Source organism: Thalassophryne amazonica, chromosome 8 (genome assembly GCF_902500255.1).
Source record: "Thalassophryne amazonica chromosome 8, fThaAma1.1, whole genome shotgun sequence".
NCBI lineage: Eukaryota > Metazoa > Chordata > Actinopteri > Batrachoidiformes > Batrachoididae > Thalassophryne > Thalassophryne amazonica.
In genome coordinates this window covers 3,198,428-3,224,431 of record NC_047110.1, presented here as the reverse complement: position 1 = coordinate 3,224,431, position 26,004 = coordinate 3,198,428, and the positions used below count along the sequence as shown (strand labels likewise).

At 43.0% G+C, this 26,004-nt stretch overlaps 1 protein-coding gene across 2 annotated transcripts in view; it reads right to left on the bottom strand.

The window, feature by feature from the left end:
* Window positions 1–26,004, bottom strand: part of LOC117515209 (GRAM domain-containing protein 2A) — a 143,099-nt gene that overhangs the window by 13,464 nt on the left and 103,631 nt on the right. For both annotated transcript variants that reach the window (XM_034175684.1, XM_034175685.1), the window contains exons 5-10: window positions 24,918–25,021; window positions 14,693–14,791; window positions 14,416–14,487; window positions 14,204–14,263; window positions 1,627–1,762; window positions 1,439–1,532 (exon numbers count right to left, since the gene is read on the bottom strand). In XM_034175684.1, the coding sequence (XP_034031575.1) occupies window positions 1,439–1,532; window positions 1,627–1,762; window positions 14,204–14,263; window positions 14,416–14,487; window positions 14,693–14,791; window positions 24,918–25,021 (565 nt within the window). The remainder of the gene's footprint in view (window positions 1–1,438; window positions 1,533–1,626; window positions 1,763–14,203; window positions 14,264–14,415; window positions 14,488–14,692; window positions 14,792–24,917; window positions 25,022–26,004) is intronic.

Sequence of the window (26,004 nt, the reverse complement as noted above, 5' to 3'; positions counted from 1 at the left end):
GCAGAGTTTGTTTTGCTGATGGACAACAATTTGATGGAGCTAACTGACACTGCTAATTCTTCTAACACACACGAAAATAACAAATGCAAGTCATCTGGAGGCATGAAGAGCTGTTTTTTTAACCGGACTGAAGAACTACTCAAAGTCTTTTTTTTGGAAGTACATGAAGTCAGTGCACAGCATCACGGATGACATCGTCAGAATTATTTTTGAACTATCCAACATTCAAAAACAACAATTTGGACTTCAGTTTAAAGTTCGTGTTGCCACTGAACTCATAAACATTCATTAGTGTTTATTGTTTATTTACCATCGACAGTAGCAGCAGTAATAATTTGGGGTACGTCATGACGCCTGGAGAGCATCTGAACATGCGACGTGTAACAAAGTAGAACTTATAACAAAATGATTTAACGACTTTGAACGCACCTTTGTTTTGTCTTTAAAAAGCAAATTTAACGAGTTTTCAGAGGAAATACACAAACATAACACATTAAGACACACACAGTCCTCCCCTTTCCCCTCTCAGTAAGCAGGGCAGCTGCAGGGGGCGCTAATTACCTCCACCAAGGAGGTTATGTTTTCAGTGGCGTCCGTTTGTTTGTTGGTTGGTTGGATTGTTAGCAGGATTACTCAAAAAATCCTCAACGGATTTCAATGAAATTTTTACCAGGGGTGTATCTTGGCCTAACTTAGAAGTGATTAAATTTTGGTAATGATCCGGAGCAGGATCTGGATCCAGTAATGTTTTTATGGATTCTTTATCATTGCAGGATAGGGCATTTTTGCATCTAACTTCATGAAGATGGGTCAAAAAGGCTGAACAAAAATTAAGTTACGACACAACAATAATTTAGCATTTGTTTCTCCTCATTGAATCAACTTGTTATTAGAAAATAAAAAAACTTGTCGTTCATGCAGTTTCTCTTTATAAATACATTTGCTGAAGATCTAAGGGTTTAACCACTGAATCTGAAACATGACAGTAGATGCATGAAACGACATGGAATAAGTCTCTTTGCCAAACGGTATTCCATGTGACGTCAGTGACCCTATGACCTTGGCGGAGGTTTGCGCTCTCCAAGTGCTTCTAGTTTGTGACATGATAACTGCTTTGTTGTGCAGATTTTTTCGTTTTTTTAGGCGCTCGTGCCGCCTCCCAAGTGTCATGAAGAAACTCCGCCCCGGTGCTGTCAGGTTCAGTCGTGCCAAAAACACTAATGTGTAGCAGCTTGCTCTACGTTGGGACTGTTGACTCCTCCCACTCGCTCCCCTCAGGACGTGAACTCACGATGTCCAGCGGCAGAAGGCTAAAGGTCATGTGTCCAGACAATCAGTTAGCTGGGGAGTGACGTTTACTGGCTACGACTGCATAGCGCCTCCTGCTGGCCTCTCGTACACGTGCACGCCTGTAATCATGACTGCAGATGAGACTCACAGCAGGATGAAGAATTTCAGCAGCTGGTACTCCACATGAGCCAGTTCTGGAACAGGTTCTGGCACCACGACCTTCTCTGTTTCCAGAGTGCTGCCTACACACACACACACACACACACACACACACCTCTTACTCTGCATGTCAGTGATGGGCGGGAACTCTGCCAGTTGATTGACAGGTGGTCCTACCAGTGAGTGTGTGTGAGGTAAAGGGCGTGTCAGCAGGGAGGCCAGCGGAGGAATTTCCCAGCAGGTCTGGAAGAGACGAGGAGACATCAGGGAGTGACGGCTTCATTCTCCACTTCAGCACCTCTGGATACTCGTCCTGTGGGAGAGACAGGGGACAGTGAGAGGAGACAGTGAGAGGAGACAATGAGAGGGGACAGTGAAAGAGGACAGCAAGAGGAGACAGTGAAAGAGGAGACAATGAGAGGGGACAGTTAAAGAGGACAGCAAGAGGAGACAGTGAGAGGGGACAGTGAGAGGAGACAGTGAGAGGGGACAGTGAGAGGAGACAGTGAGAGGGGACAGTGAAAGAGGACAGCAAGAGGAGACAGTGAGAGGGGACAGCAAGAGGAGACAGTGAGAGGGGACAGTGAAAGAGGACAGCAAGAGGAGATAGTGAGAGGGGACAGTGAGAGTGGACAGAGAAAGAGGACAGCAAGAGGAGACAGCAAGAGGAGACAATGAGAGGGGACAGTGAAAGAGGACAGCAAGAGCAGACAGTGAGAGGGGACAGCAAGAGGAGACAATGAGAGGGGACAGTGAAAGAGGACAGCAAGAGGAGACAGTGAGAGGGGACAGTGAAAGAGGACAGCAAGAGCAGACAATGAGAGGGGACAGTGAAAGAGGACAGCAAGAGGAGACAGTGAGAGGGGACAGTGAAAGAGGACAGCAAGAGCAGACAATGAGAGGGGACAGTGAAAGAGGACAGCAAGAGGAGACAGTGAATTCAATCAATCAATTTTTTTATATAGCGCCAAATCACAACAAACAGTTGCCCCAAGGCGCTTTATATTGTAAGGCAAGGCCATACAATAATTATGTAAAACCCCAACGGTCAAAACGACCCCCTGTGAGCAAGCACTTGGCTACAGTGGGAAGGAAAAACTCCCTTTTAACAGGAAGAAACCTCCAGCAGAACCAGGCTCAGGGAGGGGCAGTCTTCTGCTGGGACTGGTTGGGGCTGAGGGAGAGAACCAGGAAAAAGACATGCTGTGGAGGGGAGCAGAGATCAATCACTAATGATTAAATGCAGAGTGGTGCATACAGAGCAAAAAGAGAAAGAAACACTCAGTGCATCATGGGAACCCCCCAGCAGTCTACATCTATAGCAGCATAACTAAGGGATGGTTCAGGGTCACGTGATCCAGCCCTAACTATAAGCTTTAGCAAAAAGGAAAGTTTTAAGCCTAATCTTAAAAGTAGAGAGGGTGTCTGTCTCCCTGATCTGAATTGGGAGCTGGTTCCACAGGAGAGGAGCCTGAAAGCTGAAGGCTCTGCCTCCCATTCTACTCTTACAAACCCTAGGAACTACAAGTAAGCCTGCAGTCTGAGAGCGAAGCGCTCTATTGGGGTGATATGGTACTACGAGGTCCCTAAGATAAGATGGGACCTGATTATTCAAAACCTTATAAGTAAGAAGAAGAATTTTAAATTCTATTCTAGAATTAACAGGAAGCCAATGAAGAGAGGCCAATATGGGTGAGATATGCTCTCTCCTTCTAGTCCCCGTCAGTACTCTAGCTACAGCATTTTGAATTAACTGAAGGCTTTTTAGGGAACTTTTAGGACAACCTGATAATAATGAATTACAATAGTCCAGCCTAGAGGAAATAAATGCATGAATTAGTTTTTCAGCATCACTCTGAGACAAGACCTTTCTGATTTTAGAGATATTGCGCAAATGCAAAAAAGCAGTCCTACATATTTGTTTAATATGCGCTTTGAATGACATATCCTGATCAAAAATGACTCCAAGATTTCTCACAGTATTACTAGAGATCAGGGTAATGCCATCCAGAGTAAGGATCTGGTTAGACACCATGTTTCTAAGATTTGTGGGGCCAAGTACAATAACTTTAGTTTTATCGGAGTTTAAAAGCAGGAAATTAGAGGTCATCCATGTCTTTATGTCTGTAAGACAATCCTGCAGTTTAGCTAATTGGTGTGTGTCCTCTGGCTTCATGGATAGATAAAGCTGGGTATCATCTGCGTAACAATGAAAATTTAAGCAATACCGTCTAATAATACTGCCTAAGGGAAGCATGTATAAAGTGAATAAAATTGGTCCTAGCACAGAACCTTGTGGAACTCCATAATTAACTTTAGTCTGTGAAGAAGATTCCCCATTTACATGAACAAATTGTAATCTATTAGACAAATATGATTCAAACCACCGCAGCGCAGTGCCTTTAATACCTATGGCATGCTCTAATCTCTGTAATAAAATTTTATGGTCAACAGTATCAAAAGCAGCACTGAGGTCTAGCAGAACAAGCACAGAGATGAGTCCACTGTCCGAGGCCATAAGAAGATCATTTGTAACCTTCACTAATGCTGTTTCTGTACTATGATGAATTCTAAAACCTGACTGAAACTCTTCAAATAGACCATTCCTCTGCAGATGATCAGTTAGCTGTTTTACAACTACCCTTTCAAGAATTTTTGAGAGAAAAGGAAGGTTGGAAATTGGCCTATAATTAGCTAAGATAGCTGGGTCAAGTGATGGCTTTTTAAGTAATGGTTTAATTACTGCCACCTTAAAAGCCTGTGGTACATAGCCAACTAACAAAGATAGATTGATCATATTTAAGATCGAAGCATTAAATAATGGTAGGGCTTCCTTGAGCAGCCTGGTAGGAATGGGGTCTAATAAACATGTTGATGGTTTGGATGAAGTAACAAATGAAAATAACTCAGACAGAACAATCGGAGAGAAAGAGTCTAACCAAATACCGGCATCACTGAAAGCAGCCAAAGATAACGATACGTCTTTGGGATGGTTATGAGTAATTTTTTCTCTAATAGTTAAAATTTTGTTAGCAAAGAAAGTCATGAAGTCATTACTAGTTAAAGTTAATGGAATACTCAGCTCAATAGAGCTCTGACTCTTTGTCAGCCTGGCTACAGTGCTGAAAAGAAACCTGGGGTTGTTCTTATTTTCTTCAATTAGTGATGAGTAGAAAGATGTCCTAGCTTTACGGAGGGCTTTTTTATAGAGCAACAGACTCATTTTCCAGGCTAAGTGAAGATCTTCTAAATTAGTGAGACGCCATTTCCTCTCCAACTTACGGGTTATCTGCTTTAAGCTACGAGTTTGTGAGTTATACCACGGAGTCAGGCACTTCTGATTTAAAGCTCTCTTTTTCAGAGGAGCTACAGCATCCAAAGTTGTCTTCAATGAGGATGTAAAACTATTGACGAGATACTCTATCTCACTTACAGAGTTTAGTTAGCTACTCTGCACTGTGTTGGTATATGACATTAGAGAACATAAAGAAGGAATCATATCCTTAAACCTAGTTACAGCGCTTTCTGAAAGACTTCTAGTGTAATGAAACTTATTCCCCACTGCTGGGTAGTCCATCAGAGTAAATGTAAATGTTATTAAGAAAGTGAAAGAGGACAGCAAGAGCAGACAGCAAGCGGAGACAGTGAGAGGGGACAATGAGAGGAGACAGTGAGAGGGGACAGCAAAAGGAGACAATGAGAGGGGACAGTGAAAGAGGACAGCAAGAGGAGACAGTGAGAGGGGACAGTGAAAGAGGACAGCAAGAGGAGACAGTGAAAGGGGACAGTGAAAGAGGACAGCAAGAGGAGACAGTGAGAGGGGACAGTGAAAGAGGACAGCAAGAGGAGACAATGAGAGGGGACAGTGAAAGAGGACAGCAAGAGGAGACAGTGAGAGGGGACAGTGAGAGTGGACAGTGAAAGAGGACAGCAAGAGCAGACAATGAGAGGGGACAGTGAAAGAGGACAGCAAGAGGAGACAATGAGAGGGGACAGTTAAAGAGGACAGCAAGAGGAGACAGTGAGAGGGGACAGCAAGAGGAGACAATGAGAGGGGACAGTGAAAGAGGACAGCAAGAGGGGACAGTGAGAGGGGACAGTGAAAGAGGACAGCAAGAGGAGACAGTGAGAGGGGACAGTGAAAGAGGACAGCAAGAGATTACAATTTGTTCATGTAAATGGGGAATCTTCTTCACAGACTAAGGTTAATTATGGAATTCCACAAGGTTCTGTGCTAGGACCAATTTTATTCACTTTATACATGCTTCCCTTAGGCAGTATTATTAGACGGTATTGCTTAAATTTTCATTGTTACGCAGATGATACCCAGCTTTATCTATCCATGAAGCCAGAGGACACACACCAATTAGTTAAACTGCAGGATTGTCTTACAGACATAAAGACATGGATGACCTCTAATTTCCTGCTTTTAAACTCAGATAAAACTGAAGTTATTGTACTTGGCCCCACAAATCTTAGAAACATGGTGTCTAACCAGATCCTTACTGTGGATGGCATTACCCTGACCTCTAGTAATACTGTGAGAAATCTTGGAGTCATTTTTGATCAGGATATGTCATTTAAAGCGCATATTAAACAAATATGTAGGACTGCTTTTTTGCATTTACGCAATATCTCTAAAATCAGAAAGGTCTTGTCTCAGAGTGATGCTGAAAAACTAATTCATGCATTCATTTCCTCTAGGCTGGACTATTGTAATTCATTATTATCAGGTTGTCCTAAAAGTTCCCCAAAAAGCCTTCAGTTAATTCAAAATGCTGCAGCTAGAGTACTGACGGGGACTAGAAGGAGAGAGCATATCTCACCCATATTGGCTTCTCTTCATTGGCTTCCTGTTAATTCTAGAATAGAATTTAAAATTCTTCTTCTTACTTATAAGGTTTTGAATAATCAGGTCCCATCTTATCTTAGGGACCTCGTAGTACCATATCACCCCAATAGAGCGCTTCGCTCTCAGACTGCAGGCTTACTTGTAGTTCCTAGGGTTTGTAAGAGTAGAATGGGAGGCAGAGCCTTCAGCTTTCAGGCTCCTCTCCTGTGGAACCAGCTCCCAATTCAGATCAGGGAGACAGACACCCTCTCTACTTTTAAGATTAGGCTTAAAACTTTCCTTTTTGCTAAAGCTTATAGTTAGGGCTGGATCAGGTGACCCTGAACCATCCCTTAGTTATGCTGCTATAGACGTAGACTGCTGGGGGGTTCCCATGATGCACTGTTTCTTTCTCTTTTTGCTCTGTATGCACCACTCTGCATTTAATCATTAGTGATCGATCTCTGCTCCCCTCCACAGCATGTCTTTTTCCTGGTTCTCTCCCTCAGCCCCAACCAGTCCCAGCAGAAGACTGCCCCTCCCTGAGCCTGGTTCTGCTGGAGGTTTCTTCCTGTTAAAAGGGAGTTTTTCCTTCCCACTGTAGCCAAGTGCTTGCTCACAGGGGGTCGTTTTGACCGTTGGGGTTTTTCCGTAATTATTGTATGGCCTTGCCTTACAATATAAAGCGCCTTGGGGCAACTGTTTGTTGTGATTTGGCGCTATATAAAAAAATTAATTGATTGATTGATTGACAGTGAGAGGGGACAGCAAGAGGAGACAATGAGAGGGGACAGTGAAAGAGGACAGCAAGAGGGGACAGTGAGAGGGGACAGTGAAAGAGGACAGCAAGAGGAGACAGTGAGAGTGGACAGTGAGAGGAGACAGTGAGAGGGGACAGTGAAAGAGGACAGCAAGAGGAGACAGTGAGAGGGGACAATGAAAGAGGACAGCAAGAGGAGACAGTGAGAGGGGACAGTGAAAGAGGACAGCAAGAGGAGACAGTGAGAGGGGACAGTGAAAGAGGACAGCAAGAGGAGACAGTGAGAGGGGACAATGAAAGAGGACAGCAAGAGGAGACAGTGAGAGGGGACAGTGAAAGAGGACAACAAGAGGAGACAGTGAGAGGGGACAGTGAAAGAGGACAACAAGAGGAGACAGTGAAAGAGGACAGCAAGAGCAGACAATGAGAGGGGACAGTGAAAGAGGACAGCAAGAGGAGACAGTGAGAGGAGACAGTGAAAGAGGACAGCAAGAGGAGACAGTGAGAGGGGACAATGAAAGAGGACAGCAAGAGGAGACAGTGAGAGGGGACAGTGAAAGAGGACAGCAAGAGGAGACAGTGATTGGGGACAGTGAAAGAGGACAGCAAGAGCAGACAATGAGAGGGGACAGTGAAAGAGGATAGCAAGAGGAGACAGTGAGAGGGGACAGCAAGAGGAGACAGTGAGAGGGGACAGTGAAAGAGGACAGCAAGAGGAGACAATGAGAGGGGACCATGAAACAGGACAGCAAGAGGAGACAGTGAGAGGGGACAGCAAGAGGAGACAATGAGAGGGGACAGTGAAACAGGACAGCAAGCGGAGACAGTGAGAGGGGACAGGGAAAGAGGACAGCAAGAGGAGACAGTGAGAGGAGACAATGAGAGGGGACAGGGAAAGAGGACAGCAAGAGGAGACAGTGAGAGGAGACAGTGAGAGTGGACAGCAAGAGTAGACAATGAGAGGGGACAGTGAAACAGGACAGCAGGAGGAGACAGTGAGAGGGGACAGGGAAAGAGGACAGCAAGAGGAGACAGTGAGAGGAGACAGTGAGAGGGGACAGCAAGAGGAGACAGTGAGAGGAGACAGTGAAAGAGGACAGCAAGAGGAGACCAATATGTTTTATATGGTGGTCCACTGTCGCCTCTAGTTAGAAGGTTGTAGGTTCAAGTCCAACCCAGTGTTTTTGTGAAATCTGTCAGATTCATTACCCAATTAAATATTAGACAGAGCAGTTGGTCAGTGGACCAGGAACTGTCCTGCTGCTCTGTGCTGGTTGGTATGGTTCTGATAGGAAGGTCTGTGAAGTCCACGCTGATTGATGCACATAGGAGATCTAAACTGAAAGAAATTGGAGCTTTAACGGTGGTGGCAGCAGAGCGTGTCCACAGATAGTTTGTAGGGTGAGGCTGGAGGTTGAAGAAGTCAAATCAAATCAAAATCAATTTTAATTATATAACGCCAAATCACAACAAACAGTTGCCCCAAGGCGCTTTATATTGTAAGGCAAAAGCCATACAATAATTACAGAAAATCCCCAACGGTCAAAACGACCCCCTGTGAGCAAGCACTTGGCAACAGTGGGAAGGAAAAACTCACTTTTAACAGGAAGAAACCTCCAGCAGAACCAGGCTCAGGGAGGAGCAGTCTTCTGCTGGGACTGGTTGGGGCTGAGGGAGAGAACCAGGAAAAAGACATGCTGTGGAGGGGAGCAGAGATCGATCACTAATGATTAAATGCAGAGTGGTGCATACAGAGCAAAAAGAGAAAGAAACACTCAGTGCATCATGGGAACCCCCCAGCAGTCTAAGTCTATAGCAGCATAACTAAGGGATGGTTCAGGGTCACCTGATCCAGCCCTAACTATAAGCTTTAGCAAAAAGGAAAGTTTTAAGCCTAATCTTAAAAGTTGAGAGGGTGTCTGTCTCCCTGATCTGAATTGGGAGCTGGTTCCACAGGAGAGGAGCCTGAAAGCTGAAGGCTCTGCCTCCCATTCTACTCTTAAAAACTCTAGGAACTACAAGTAAGCCTGCAGTCTGAGAGCGAAGCGCTCTATTGGGGTGATATGGTACTACGAGGTCCCTAAGATAAGATGGTACAAAATTATTCAAAACCTTATAAGTAAGAAGAAGAATTTTAAATTCTATTCTGGAATTAAAAGAAAGCCAATGAAGAGAGGCCAATATGGGTGAAATATACTCTCTCCTTCTAGTCCCCGTCAGTACTCTAGCTGCAGCATTTTGAATTAACTTAAGGCTTTTCAGGGAAGTTTTAGGACAATAGCATTCTCAGCATCCACATAGATGCTGAGAATGACAGCCTCAACACTGCATTTAATCTATTATTAGACTCAATTGGCTTTGCTCAAAATGAAAATGAGTCCACCCACCACTTTAAACATTCTTTAGATCTTGTTCTGACTTATGGTATGGAAATTGAAGAATTAACAGTATTCCCTGAAAACCCCCTTCTGTCTGATCATTTCTTAATAACATTTACATTTACTCTGATGGACTACCCAGCAGTGGGGAATAAGTTTCATTACAGTAGACGTCTTTCAGAAAGTGCTGTAACTAGGTTTAAGGATATGATTCCTTCTTTATGTTCTCTAATGCCATATACCAACACAGTGCAGAGTAGCTACCTAAACTCTGTGAGTGAGATAGATTATCTCGTCAATAGTTTTACATCCTCATTGAGCACAACTTTGGATGCTGTAGCTCCTCTGAAAAAGAGAGCCTTAAATCAGAAGTGCCTGACTCCGTGGTATAACTCACAAACTCGTAGCTTAAAGCAGATAACCCGTAAGTTGGAGAGGAAATGGCGTCTCACTAATTTAGAAGATCTTCACTTAGCCTGGAAAAAGAGTCTGTTGCTCTATAAAAAAGCCCTCCGTAAAGCTAGGACATCTTTCTACTCATCACTAATTGAAGAAAATAAGAACAACCCCAGGTTTCTTTTCAGCACTGTAGCCAGGCTGACAAAGAGTCAGAGCTCTATTGAGCCGAGTATCCCTTTAACTTTAACTAGTAATGACTTCATGACTTTCTTTGCTAATAAAATTTTAACTATTGGAGAAAAAATTACTGATAACCATCCCAAAGACATATCGTTATCTTTGGCTGCTTTCAGTAATGCTGGTATTTGGTTAGACTCTTTCTCTCCGATTGTTCTGTCTGAGTTATTTTCATTAGTCACTTCCTCCAAACCATCAACATGTCTATTAGACCCCATTCGTACCAGGCTGCTCAAGGAAGCCCTACCATTAATTAATGCTTCGATCTTAAATATGATCAATCTATCTTTATTAGTTGGCTATGTACCACAGGCTTTTAAGGTGGCAGTAATTAAACCATTACTTAAAAAGCCATCACTTGACCCAGCTATCTTAGCTAATTATAGGCCAATCTCCAACCTTCCTTTTCTCTCAAAAATTCTTGAAAGGGTAGTTGTAAAACAGCTAACTGATCATCTGCAGAGGAATGGTCTATTTGAAGAGTTTCAGTCAGGTTTCAGAATTCATCATAGTAAAGCTTTCAGTTAATTCAAAATACTGCAGATCCTGATCACCCGAGCTTGTGTTCAGGATCAGGACTCTTCAACACAGAGCCCTACAGGTGCCCACAACTGCAGAGGGTCTGGTGGGGTTAAAAAACTCCAGCTTTTGTTGGCTTCTGGTTTATTCTTCTCTACAAGAGTCAACACAGAAGTCAGACTACCAGAGCAAGAATTTTAGCTGAGGAAGCTTCTGTGATTTGAAGCAAAACGTCCTCACGTCAAGCAACCCAGTCCAGTCGAAGATTCAAGCTTCTCTACTATGGAAACCACCTGGACAACTGACAGCCTACACAGAAACATTCTCTTCTTACTTATAAGGTTTTGAATAATCAGGTCCCATCTTATCACCCCAATAGAGCGCTTCGCTCTCAGACTGCAGGCTTACTTGTAGTTCCTAGGGTTTGTAAGAGTAGAATGGGAGGCAGAGCCTTCAGCTTTCAGGCTCCTCTCCTGTGGAACCAGCTCCCAATTCAGATCAGGGAGACAGACACCCTCTCTACTTTTAAGATTAGGCTTAAAACTTTCCTTTTTGCTAAAGCTTATAGTTAGGGCTGGATCAGGTGACCCTGAACCATCCCTTAGTTATGCTGCTATAGACGTAGACTGCTGGGGGGTTCCCATGATGCACTGTTTCTTTCTCTTTTTGCTCTGTATGCACCACTCTGCATTTAATCATTAGTGATTGATCTCTGCTCCCCTCCACAGCATGTCTTTTTCCTGGTTCTCTCCCTCAGCCCCAACCAGTCCCAGCAGAAGACTGCCCCTCCCTGAGCCTGGTTCTGCTGGAGGTTTCTTCCTGTTAAAAGGGAGTTTTTCCTTCCCACTGTCGCCAAGTGCTTGCTCATATGGGGTCGTTTTGACCGTTGGGTTTTTTCTGTAATTATTGTATGGCCTTGCCTTACAATATAAAGCGCCTTGGGGCAACTGTTTGTTGTGATTTGGCACTATATATATATAAAATTGATTTGATTTAACTAGATCAATCTAACTACACAGATTAAACAGCTAACAGATACAGCAAAACACTGCTGTGCTCCGGAACAGGAAGTGATACAATACCGCAGTGAGAGCCAACCACCAGTAGAGGCAAGCAAGAGCCCAGAGCTCCAATTATTAGAAGTGAGGTGAAGAAGAGGAAGACTTTGAACACAGCTCCTGCAATCTCAACCTAACATCAGATAGTGGAAGCTGCAGGAGGAAGAACATCATGTGAAGCAGGACAACTGGACTGGAGACAGCAGACAGGTGTAATGGGTGGGACACATGGGCAGAGGAAGGGAGAGTAGGAGACAAGAAAGCACTGGGGTCGTCCGAGAGATGTTAAAAGTAGAGAAGACATTAAGGAGATGTGGGACAGAGCATATAACCAGCTGGAGATGAAGTCAGAAATCATCTAGTAAGTGAGAAGGTTCCTTCAGAGTGGAGAAGAAATGTGTTGGTACTGATTTATACCCAAAGACATCAAATATGACCATCGGGTACTGCAACGGCTTTGCATCCAACAACCTATCCATCTGTCCGTCTGTCCATCCGTCTTACTGTCAGAGTCTTCAAATTCACAGGAAACATTTTTGGGACACAGACCTTGGACAAGTTCAAAGGCAGCTAACCTTGACCTATTGTAAGAGGTCAAAAGGTCACATTCTGTTTCAGTCTGTTCCCTTTTGTTTTTGAATGGCGGGTGTGACGGCCAATTAGTGGAGAGCTGCACTGTGACGTCTCTGAAACCACGTCGTTCTGCGTGTTTATATAAAAAAAAGTGAGTGCGAAACAAACACTTCCAAAACTCAAAATGCTGTTTCTGTAACCTGATGACACCTCTGGAGTCATTTAAAAGACAGTTTGTGGACGTCAGTGTGCACGCTAACATCTGCTAAGTCAAAGCTAACATCTGCTAAGTCAAAGCTAACATCTGCTAAGTCAAAGCTAACATCTGCTAAGTCAAAGCTAACGTCTGCGCTTGACAAAAGCTCATGTACGCGCACACGTACGCTCTCCTGCAGATGCTGTGAAAACATAAACATTCTTTACAACTGACTGATTGATTGATTGAGAGAGGGGATTTATTGAACATGTACAAATTGCACGTAAGACAATAGAAGGCATTGCGATGACGTCACGCCCCAGAGTGCGCTGGTGCGCCGGGTGGGGGGGCACACTGGTGGGCAGAAAACTCTTCTTCAGCCACTGACTGTGTGTGATGTTTGAAGATGTGACCATTGAAAGTGTGCACTCTGTGATCCATCACACGCTGGCGGATCAGCTCAGAGCCGTGAAAACAGCAACATGTCACACAGACAGACAACAATCAGTCTGAAGACTTTCACTCAGCGAGTGTTTAGTCTGGAGGATCGGATGTGGTTTGGTTCAGAAGTGTCCAGGACAGGTGGGAGATGAGTGAGTGAGTGAGTGAACCTTACCAAGCCCCAGAGCAAGAACACAGGCAGCAGTGGTAAGAAAAAACTCCCTCTGAGGAAGAAACCTCAAGCAGACCAGACTCAAAGGGGTGACCCTCTGCTTGGGCCATGATACAGACATAAATTACAGAACAATTCACAGAACAAATATACAGGAAATGTTGGTGCACAGGACAGGAGGGTCTCCAACACAAATACCACAGCCATCTCTGGATGGAGCTGCACCTTAAACAGAGAGAAAAAAACAGAATCAGACATCAGAAAGACAACAAATACAGCATAATCTGTCAGCATTAAACAACAAGAAAAACAGAGAAACACCAAGGTGATCGCCGGCCACTAGCCCTAAACTTCACTAACAGACCCAGAATTTAGGTAAAGTTGAGGCAGCGGCCCGCTGGGGTTAAAACAAAACTATACCAGTATGCTAGTCATACGAAAGGGAAAATAAGTGCATCTTAAGTCTGGACTTGAAAGTCTCCACAGAATCTGACTGTTTTATTGATGCAGAGAGATCATTCCACAGAACAGGGGCACGATAAGAGAAAGCTTTGTGACCCACAGACTTCTTATTCACCCAAGAGACACAAAGTAGTCCTGCACCCTGAGAACGTAAAGCCTGGGCCGGTACGTAAGGTTTAATTAGGTCAGCGAGGTAGGGAGGTGCCAGTCCATGAATAATTTTATAGACTAGTAACATAATCTGATCTCAGATACTGAGATCCAGCAGCACCAACACCAAACATACATCAAAAAGTCATTGGAGACTCTGAGACGAGCTGTTTCTGTCAAGTGCAAGTTGCAGAAACCAAACTTGAAATTTATCAGCAATGTTGTGCTCTTCTAAAGCTCTTTTAAGCTTTTGGTGACAAAGCTAAGAGATGGGTGTGAAATTTGGAGGATGAGATGGATGAAGGTTTGAGGTTTTTCAGCAGTTTTTCAGAATCATTCAGTTTAATCTGAGGAGGAACCCGTCCAGATAATGAAGGATTATTGATGTTGGAGAGCACAGCAGTGTTCAAATAGGCTGAAATTTGGTGACTTCAAAAGCTAAAACATGACTGACATCAGTTTCATACTCATCACACCACTGCGTGAGCACGCATGTCCTCTGGATGGACATACATGTTTGGTTTTCTTCACTCATCTGATCAGGCTGAACTTCACTGTGTAGGTAACGAAAATCTTACCATAGACAGAGAGCTGGGCTCCTCCAGGAACTGCTTCAGACTCAGACTCTTCCCATCCACCTGAAACAGAGACAGCAGAGTCAAATTCAGGCAGAAGGTCAACCCTGAAGCTGTGAAGACTCAAACAACGAGGACAGCATCACTCTGGATGAACACAGGAACACAAGCAGGACTTTAAGTTGTCTGCTGTCTCCTCCAGATGATCCACACACCTGCAGATGAGTGCAGATCCTCCTGAGGACGTCATAGACACTGTCTCTGGACAGGAGGGACACAAAGACGTACTGCAGGAAGACAAACAGTGCAGATCTGTGTGGAATCCATGTGCACGTGCACAGGAGTCGGTTGATCTTAAGCTGGACAAAGAGCAGCAGCTCAATGTGCAGCGCGGCACGAACATCCTCAACTGATCTGTGCCAGCATGTTTGATAGAAACATTTTATTGAGGAAATACTGCGCTGTGACATGTGGGTGTTTGGTGTCCAGTACCTTCTGGCCCGTGTCCACAGTGATCGCCAAACCATTGGGCACCAACCCAGCAGTCTTGTGCTTCTTCACCAGCCGAACTGACACCACTGGGATGCACACCTACACATTCACAACACAATTCAGTTCACTTACACACGTCCACAACACAGAAACAGGAACAGTAAGATCAATGTGAACTGGGCTGGGGACAAACCTGCCCCCAACCCTTAACCCCTAACCCCAACACTTACCACTAACCCTAACCCTTAAATCAAATCAAATCAAATCCATTTTATTTATATAGCGCCAAATCACAACAAACAGTTGCCCCAAGGTGCTTTATATTGTAAGGCAAGGCCATACAATAATTACAGAAAAACCCCAACGGTCAAAACGACCCCATATGAGCAAGCACTTGGCGAGAGTGGGAAGGAAAAACTCCCTTTTAACAGGAAGAAACCTCCAGCAGAACCAGGCTCAGGGAGGGGCAGTCTTCTGCTAGGACTGGTTGGGGCTGAGGGAGAGAACCAGGAAAAAGACATGCTGTGGAGGGGAGCAGAGATCGATCACTAATGATTAAATGCAGAGTGGTGCATACAGAGCAAAAAGAGAAAGAAACACTCAGTGCATCATGGGAACCCCCCAGCAGTCTAAGTCTGTAGCAGCATAATTAAGGGATGGTTCAGGGTCACCTGATCCAGCCCTAACTATAAGCTTTAGCAAAAATGAAAGTTTTAAGCCTAATCTTAAAAGTAGAGAGGGTGTCTGTCTCCCTGATCTGAATTGGGAGCTGGTTCCACAGGAGAGGAGCCTGAAAGCTGAAGGCTCTGCCTCCCATTCTACTCTTACAAACCCTAGGAACTACAAGTAAGCCTGCAGTCTGAGAGCGAAGCGCTCTATTGGGGTGATATGGTACTATGAGGTCCTTAAGATGAGATGGGACCTGATTATTCAAAACCTTATAAGTAAGAAGAAGAATTTTAAATTCTATTCTAGAATTAACAGGAAGCCAATGAAGAGAAGCCAATATGGGTGAAATATGCTCTCTCCTTCTAGTCCCTGTCAGTACTCTAGCTGCAGCATTTTGAATTAACTGAAAGCTTTTCAGGGAACTTTTAGGACAACCTGATAATAATGAATTACAATAGTCCAGCCTAGAGGAAATAAATGCATGAATTAGTTTTTCAGCATCACTGAGACAAGACCTTTCTAATTTTAGAGATATTGCGTAAATGCAAAAAAGCAGTCCTACATATTTGTTTAATATGCGCATTGAATGACATATCCTGATCAAAAATGACTCCAAGATTTCTCACAGTATTACTAGAGGTCAGGGTAATGCCATCCAGAGTAAGGATCTGGTTAGACACCATGTTTCTAAGATTTGTGGGGCCAAGTACAATAACTTCAGTTTTATCTGAGTTTAAAAGCAGGAAATTAGAGGTCATCCATATCTTTATGTCTGTAAGACAATCCTGCAGTTTAGCTAATTGGTGTGTGTCCTCTGGCTTCATGGATAGATAAAGCTGGGTATCATCTGCGTAACAATGAAAATTTAAGCAATGCTGTCTAACAATACTGCCTAAGGGAAGCATGTATAAAGTGAATAAAATTGGTCCTAGCACAGAACCTTGAGGAACTCCATAATTAACCTTAGTCTGTGAAGAAGATTCCCCATTTACATGAACAAATTGTAATCTATTAGATAAATATGATTCAAACCACCGCAGCGCAGTGCCTTTAATACCTATGACATGCTCTAATCTCTGTAATAAAATTTTATGGTCAACAGTATCAAAAGCAGCAATGAGGTCTAACAGAACAAGCACAGAGATGAGTCCACTGTCTGAGGCCATAAGAAGATCATTTGTAACCTTCACTAATGCTGTTTCTGTACTATGATGAATTCAAAACCCTGACTGAAACTCTTCAAATAGACCATTCCTCTGCAGATGATCAGTTAGCTGTTTTATAACTACCCTTTCAAGAATTTTTGAGAGAAAAGGAAGGTTGGAGATTGGCCTATAATTAGCTAAGATAGCTGGGTCAAGTGATGGCTTTTTAAGTAATGGTTTAATTACTGCCACCTTAAAAGCCTGTGGTACATAGCCAACTAATAAAGATAGATTGATCATATTTAAGATCGAAGCATTAATTAATGGTAGGGCTTCCTTGAGCAGCCTGGTAGGAATGGGGTCTAATAGACATGTTGATGGTTTGGAGGAAGTAACTAATGAAAATAACTCAGACAGAACAATCAGAGAGAAAGAGTCTAACCAAATACCAGCATTACTGAAAGCAGCCAAAGAGAACGATATGTATTTGGGATGGTTATGAGTCATTTTTTCTCTAATAGTTAAAATTTTATTAGCAAAGAAAGTCATGAAGTTATTACTAGTTAAAGTCAAAGGAATACTCGGCTCAATAGAGCTCTGACTCTTTGTCAGCCTGGCTACAGTGCTGAAAAGAAACCTAGGGTTGTTCTTATTTTCTTCAATTAGTGATGAGTAGTAAGATGTCCTAGCTTTACGGAGGGCTTTTTTTATAGAGCAACAGACTCTTTTTCCAGGCTAAGTGAAGATCTTCTAAATTAGTGAGATGCCATTTCCTCTCCAACTTACGGGTTATCTGCTTTAAGCTGTGAGTTTGAGAGTTATACCACGGAGTCAGGCACTTCTGATTTAAGGCTCTCTTTTTCAGAGGAGCTACAGCATCCAAAGTTGTCCTCAATGAGGATATAAAACTATTGACGAGATAATCTCTCTCACGTTTAGGTAGCTACTCTGCCCTGTGTTGGTATATGGCACTGGAGAACATAAAGTAAATGTAAATGTTATTAAGAAATGATCAGACAGAAGGGGGTTTTCAGGGAATACTGTTAAGGCTTCAATTTCCATACCATACCACCTACTGGTGGTTGGCTCTCACTGCGGTATTGTATCACTTCCTGTTCCGGAGCACAGCGGTGTTTTTCTGTATCTGTTAGCTGTTTATCTTTAGCTGTTATGTTTTATGTTTAATCGGTGTGTAACTTTGCAAAAACAATGTCGGACTCTGTAATTTTCTCTGGGCCCCTCCCCAATCAGACCGGGAGTGACATGTTTAGCCGCATGTTCTCCTTGAATTGCTGGCTGTCTGAGTGGTGTCCAAAAAATGAGGTGGGCTTCATAGATAATTGGCAAAGCTTCTGGGGAAAACCTGGTCTTGTTAGGAGAGACGGCATCCATCCCACTTTGGATGGAGCAGCTCTCATTTCTAGAAATCTGGCTAATTTTCTTAAATCCTCCAAACCGTGACTATCCAGGGTTGGGACCAGGAAGCAGAGTTGTAGTCTTACACACCTCTCTGCAGCTTCTCTCCCCCTGCCATCCCCTCATTACCCCATCCCCGTAGAGACGGTGCCTGCTCCCAGACTACCAATAACCAGCAAAAATCTATTTAAGCATAAAAATTCAAAAAGAAAAAATAATATAGCACCTTCTACTGCACCACAGACTAAAACAGTTAAATGTGGTCTATTAAACATTAGGTCTCTCTCTTCTAAGTCCCTGTTGGTAAATGATATAATAATTGATCAACATATTGATTTATTCTGCCTAACAGAAACCTGGTTACAGCAGGATGAATATGTTAGTTTAAATGAGTCAACACCCCCGAGTCACACTAACTGTCAGAATGCTCGTAGCACGGGCCGGGGCGGAGGATTAGCAGCAATCTTCCATTCCAGCTTATTAATTAATCAAAAACCCAGACAGAGCTTTAATTCATTTGAAAGCTTGTCTCTTAGTCTTGTCCATCCAAATTGGAAGTCCCAAAAACCAGTTTTATTTGTTATTATCTATCGTCCACCTGGTCGTTACTGTGAGTTTCTCTGTGAATTTTCAGACCTTTTGTCTGACTTAGTGCTTAGCTCAGATAAGATAATTATAGTGGGCGATTTTAACATCCACACAGATGCTGAGAATGACAGCCTCAACACTGCATTTAATCTATTATTAGACTCTATTGGCTTTGCTCAAAAAGTAAATGAGTCCACCCACCACTTTAATCATATCTTAGATCTTGTTCTGACTTATGGTATGGAAATAGAAGACTTAACAGTATTCCCTGAAAACTCCCTTCTGTCTGATCATTTTTTAATAACATTTACATTTACTCTGATGGACTACCCAGCAGTAGGGAATAAGTTTCATTACACTAGAAGTCTTTCAGAAAGCGCTGTAACTAGGTTTAAGGATATGATTCCTTCTTTATGTTCTCTAATGCCATATAACAACACAGTGCAGAGTAGCTACCTAAACTCTGTAAGGGAGATAGAGTATCTCGTCAATAGTTTTACATCCTCATTGAAGACAACTTTGGATGCTGTAGCTCCTCTGAAAAAGAGAGCTTTAAATCAGAAGTGTCTGACTCCATGGTATAACTCTCAAACTCGTAGCTTAAAGCAGATAACCCGTAAGTTGGAGAGGAAATGGCGTCTCACTAATTTAGAAGATCTTCACTTAGCCTGGAAAAAGAGTCTGTTGCTCTATAAAAAAGCCCTCCGTAAAGCTAGGACATCTTTCTACTCATCACTAATTGAAGAAAATAAGAACAACCCCAGGTTTCTTTTCAGCACTGTAGCCAGGCTGACAAAGAGTCAGAGCTCTATTGAGCTGAGTATTCCATTAACTTTAACTAGTAATGACTTCATGACTTTCTTTGCTAACAAAATTTTAACTATTAGAGAAAAAATTACTCATAACCATCCCAAAGACGTATCGTTATCTTTGGCTGCTTTCAGTGATGCCAGTATTTGGTTAGACTCTTTCTCTCCGATTGTTCTGTCTGAGTTATTTTCATTAGTTACTTCATCCAAACCATCAACATGTTTATTAGACCCCATTCCTACCAGGCTGCTCAAGGAAGCCCTACCATTATTTAATGCTTCGATCTTAAATATGATCAATCTATCTTTGTTAGTTGGCTATGTACCACAGGCTTTTAAGGTGGCAGTAATTAAACCATTACTTAAAAAGCCATCACTTGACCCAGCTATCTTAGCTAATTATAGGCCAATCTCCAACCTTCCTTTTCTCTCAAAAATTCTTGAAAGGGTAGTTGTAAAACAGCTAACTGATCATCTGCAGAGGAATGGTCTATTTGAAGAGTTTCAGTCAGGTTTTAGAATTCATCATAGTACAGAAACAGCATTAGTGAAGGTTACAAATGATCTTCTTATGGCCTCGGACAGTGGACTCATCTCTGTGCTTGTTCTGTTAGACCTCAGTGCTGCTTTTGATACTGTTGACCATAAAATTTTATTACAGAGATTAGAGCATGCCATAGGTATTAAAGGCACTGCGCTGCGGTGGTTTGAATCATATTTGTCTAATAGATTACAATTTGTTCATGTAAATGGGGAATCTTCTTCACAGACTAAAGTTAATTATGGAGTTCCACAAGGTTCTGTGCTAGGACCAATTTTATTCACTTTATATATGCTTCCCTTAGGCAGTATTATTAGACGGTATTGCTTAAATTTTCATTGTTACGCAGATGATACCCAGCTTTATCTATCCATGAAGCCAGAGGACACACACCAATTAGCTAAACTGCAGGATTGTCTTACAGACATAAAGACATGGATGACCTCTAATTTCCTGCTTTTAAACTCAGATAAAACTGAAGTTATTGTTCTTGGCCCCACAAATCTTAGAAACATGGTGTCTAACCAGATCCTTACTCTGGATGGCATTACCCTGACCTCTAGTAATACTGTGAGAAATCTTGGAGTCATTTTTGATCAGGATATGTCATTCAAAGTGCATATTAAACAAATATGTAGGACTGCTTTTTTGCATTTACGCAATATCTCTAAAATCAGAAAGGTCTTGTCTCAGAGTGATGCTGAAAAACTAATTCATGCATTTATTTCCTCTAGGCTGGACTATTGTAATTCATTATTATCAGGTTGTCCTAAAAGTTCCCTAAAAAGCCTTCAGTTAATTCAAAATGCTGCAGCTAGAGTGCTGACGGGGACTAGAAGGAGAGAGCATATCTCACCCATATTGGCCTCTCTTCATTGGCTTCCTGTTAATTCTAGAATAGAATTTAAAATTCTTCTTCTTACTTATAAGGTTTTGAATAATCAGGTCCCATCTTATCTTAGGGACCTCGTAGTACCATATCACCCCAATAGAGCGCTTCGCTCTCAGACTGCAGGCTTACTTGTAGTTCCTAGGGTTTGTAAGAGTAGAATGGGAGGCAGAGCCTTCAGCTTTCAGGCTCCTCTCCTGTGGAACCAGCTCCCAATTCAGATCAGGGAGACAGACACCCTCTCTACTTTTAAGATTAGGCTTAAAACTTTCCTTTTTGCTAAAGCTTATAGTTAGGGCTGGATCAGGTGACCCTGAACCATCCCTTAGTTATGCTGCTATAGACGTAGACTGCTGGGGGGTTCCCATGATGCACTGTTTCTTTCTCTTTTTGCTCTGTATGCACCACTCTGCATTTAATCATTAGTGATCGATCTCTGCTCCCCTCCACAGCATGTCTTTTTCCTGGTTCTCTCCCTCAGCCCCAACCAGTCCCAGCAGAAGACTGCCCCTCCCTGAGCCTGGTTCTGCTGGAGGTTTCTTCCTGTTAAAAGGGAGTTTTTCCTTCCCACTGTAGCCAAGTGCTTGCTCACAGGGGGTCGTTTTGACCGTTGGGGTTTTACATCATTATTGTATGGCCTTGCCTTACAATATAAAGTGCCTTGGGGCAACTGTTTGTTGTGATTTGGCGCTATATAAAAAAAAAAATTGATTGATTGATTGATAAGTCAGAACCAGATCTAAAGTATGATTAAAGTGGTGGGTGGACTCATTTACATTTTGAGCAAAGCCAATCAAGTCTAACAATAGATTAAATGCAGTGTTGAGGCTGTCATTCTCAGCATCTGTGTGGATGTTAAAATCACCCACTATAATTATCTTATCTGAGCTAAGCACTAAGTCAGACAAAAGGTCCGAAAATTCACAGAGAAACTCACAGTAACGACCAGGTCGACGATAGATAACAAATAAAACTGTTTTTTGGGACTTCCAATTTGGATGGACAAGACTAAGAGTCAAGCTTTCAAATGAATTAAAGCTCTGTCTGGGTTTTTGATTAATTAATAAGCTGGAGTGGAAGATTGCTGCTAATCCTCCCCCTCGGCCCGTGCTACGAGCGTTCTGGCAGTTAGTGTGACTAGGGGGTGTTGACTCATTGAAACTAACATATTCATCCTGCTGTAACCAGGTTTCTGTAAGGCAGAATAAATCAATATGTTGATCAATTATTATATCATTTACTAACAGGGACTTAGAAGAGAGAGATCTAATGTTTAATAGACCACATTTAACTGTTTTAGTCTGTGGTGCAGTTGAAGGTGCTATATTATTTTTTCTTTTTGAATTTTTATGCTTAAATAGATTTTTACTGGTTGTTGGTGGTCTGGGAGCAGGCACCGTCTCTACGGGGATGGGGTTTTGGGGGGATGGCAGGGGGAGAGAAGCTGCAGAGAGGTGTGTAAGACTACAACTCTGCTTCCTGGTCCCAACCCTGGATAGTCACGGTTTGGAGGATTTAAGAAAATTGGCCAGATTTCTAGAAATGAGAGCTGCTCCATCCAAAGTGGGATGGATGCCGTCTCTCCTAACAAGACCAGGTTTTCCCCAGAAGCTTTGCCAATTATCTATGAAGTCCACCTCATTTTTTGGACACCACTCAGACAGCCAGCAATTCAGGGAGAACATGCGGCTAAACATGTCACTCCCGGTCCGATTGGGGAGGGGCCCAGAGAAAACTACAGAGTCTGACATTGTTTTTGCAAAGTTACACACCGATTCAATATTAACTTTAGTGACCTCCAATTGGCATAACCGGGTGTCATTACTGCCGATATGAATTACAGTCTTACCAAATTTACGCTTAGCCTTAGCCAGCAGTTTCAAATTTCCTTCAATGTCACCTGCTCTGGCCCCCAGAAGACAATTGACTATGGTTGCTGGTGTCGCTAACTTCACATTTCTCAAAACAGAGTCGCCAATAACCAGAGTTTGATCCTCGGCGGGTGTGTCCCAGTGTGGGGAACAACGGTTAGAGATGTGAACGGGTTGGTGGTGTACAGGGGGCTTCTGTTTAGGACTACGCTTCCTCCTCACAGTCACCCAGCCAGCCTGCTTTCCTGGCTGCTCAGGATCTGCTGGGGGACAGCTAATGGCGGCTAAGCTACCTTGGTCCGCACCAACTACAGGGGCCTGGCTAGCTGTAGGATTTTCCAAGGTGCGGAGCCGAGTCTCCAATTCGCCCAGCCTGGCCTCCAAAGCTACGAACAAGCTACACTTATTACAAGTACCGTTACAGCTAAAGGAGGCCGAGGAATAACTAAACATTTCACACCCAGAGCAGAAAAGTGTGGGAGAGACAGGAGAAGCCGCCATGCTAAACCAGCTAAGAGCTAATAGCTGCGCTAAGATAGCGGATTCCTAAAAACACACAAAGTGAATAATGTGTAAATAATTTAGAGGTGATTCAGCAGAGGGAGTGCTTTAGTTAAGTCTGACATTGTTAACCCTTACAACTAACCCAACCCTTAACCCTTACCACTAACCCTAAACCTTACCACTAACCCTAACCCTAACCCTTACCACTAACCCTAACCCTTACCACTAACCCTAACCCTTACCACTAACCCTAATCCTTAATCCCTAACCCCAACCCTTACTACTAACCCTAACCCTTAAAACTAACCCTAATCCTTAATTCCTAACCACAACCCTTAACACTAACCCTAAACCTTACTACTAACCATAACCCTTAAAAATAACCCTAACCCTTACCACTAACCCTAACCCTTAACCCTTACCACTAACCCTAACCCTTAACCCCTAACCCTAACCCTTAAAACTAACCCTAACCCTTAAAACTAACCCTAACACTTAACCCCAACCCTTACTACTAACCCTAACCCTTAAAACTAACCCTAACCCTTAAAACTAACCCTAATCCTTAATCCCTAACACTAACCCCAACCCTTACTACTAACCCTAACCCTTAAAACTAACCCTAATCCTTAATCCCTAACCACAACCCTTAACACTAACCCTAAACCTTACTGCTAACCATAACCCTTAAAACTAACCCTAACCCTTACCACTAACTCTGACCCTTAACCCCTAACCCCAACCCTTACCACTAACCCTAACCCTTAAAACTAACCCTAACCCAAATCCCCCAACCCTTAAAACTAACCCTAACCCTTACCACTAACCCAAATCCCCCAACCCTTACCACTAACCCTAACCCTTAAACCCTAACCCCAACCCTTACCACTAACCCTTACCACTAACCATAATCCCCAACCCTTACCACTAACCCTAACCCTTAAACCCTAACCCCAACCCTTACCACTAACCCTTACCACTAACCATAATCCCCAACCCTTAACACTAACCCTAACCCTTACTGCTAACCCTAACCCTTACTTCTAACCCTAACCTCCAACCCTTAACACTAACCCTAACCGCTAATCCTTTCACTCAATGCTGACCCTACACCAACCCCCACCCTTTACCATAACACTGGCTGCTTTATCCCCGCCCTGTCCTGGGCCAGGTTTTTAGCCCGGGCCAAGTTCTCCCAAGGGTCACGTTCTTTTTATCTAAATCACAACACATTTCAGCCCAAAGTGTATTAAAAGATGGAAGGACAGCACAGACAAACTGGACACCACACAAATTTGAACGAAAAAGTAAAGCTGTCATAATGAAATACATCTGTGACTGTAAGGTGTGCAGAGCACCTTAACATGCACATTCAGGCTTCTTCAAAACCTCTGCCATGCAGCCAGTGACATACAGTATTTCCTATATGACATCATAAGGCATAATGTGTGGTGTTATGTAGATGTTGAAACAAGCAGGGAGACACTTGAACAGGCGCGCAAGTGCAGGTGCAGCTGCATGTACACACACACACACTTGCACACAGGAGCCACCGCCAGCACTGCAGCTCCCTGGCTGGCTCCCGGTGCTGCTCCCTCCCTCTGTGCCTCATCCCTGACCCCAGTTTTCACATTTAAATAAGGCACCGTGTTACGCTGATAAATCAAGATCAGAGAGCAGCCGGCGTTAAGTCGCTGCAGCCACTTGACAGCACATCAAGGCGGAGCTTAAATCTGCCTTTTTTTGGTTTATCTTAACTTCCCCTCAGATGGACTGACAGCTTCTCGACCAACCTTGATGTCTTTACCAAACAGGTTTGCATAGAAACACAGCCAGTTCCTGGAGATGTAGAGTCGTCCCTGCAGCAGGATGTCCCGCAGCAAAGCACACGAATAAACTGCAGAAGAAGAACAGCACGGACAGAGACGGTGTCACTCGTCTTTTTAAATGGATGCCATTTATATAGCACATTTCCATCTGCATCAGACACTCAAAGCGCTTTACAATAGTGCCTCACATTCACCCTGATGTCAGGCTGCTGCCATACAAGGCGCTCACTACACACCAGGAGCAACTAGGGGATTAAGGACCTTGCCCAAGGGCTCTTAGTGACTCTCTGGTCAGGCTGGGATTTGAACCGAGGATCCTCTGGACTCAAGCCCAACAGTTTAACCACTCGACCATCACCTCCCCTTTTTCAGCATCATTCTTTCTTTGGGGTTCTACAGGTTCTCTTTCAGAGAATACTGAATTCATGAACATCAGGATCCGTATCCACGAAGCAGCTTCATTTCTCTCGGTAAGATGAAAGTTGTTCACAAAAGCACCTTAGGCCTTAAGAGAGCTCCTAAGGCGCCAAACTGGTAAAAGGAGGGAGGAGGACTTTTAAGAAGCCTAAGAGTGTCTTAAACAGAGAAGACAGAGAGGAAGCAGAGACATTCTCTGTATGTATGATGACAGTGAGTCAGTAACACACTACCAGCTCCATCTACATCATTATTTTATGTTAATTTACTGTCTTAATGTATTTATAATAAATTGTTTAGGTTCTTATTATATACACACTGTTAATATTATTATTTTTATTATCATCAGTAGTATTATTATTATTGTTAATTTAATATTACTTCTATTTTGACATTTGATTTTTAAATGGACCAGAATGGAATTAAGTGTTTTCACTTTCTTGTGTCCTGCATGTATTTTTTAACGTATTTAAAATTATACTATGCACTTACAATTAACTTACTAAATAAACTCACACATTTTTAATATCATCATCATAACAAAGTTATTGTCATGATTTCATGTCTTAATGCAGTTCAGTTTATGTGATTTTTCTGTCCATTCATGACTAGCAGGGTGCAGCATGTTTGTTTT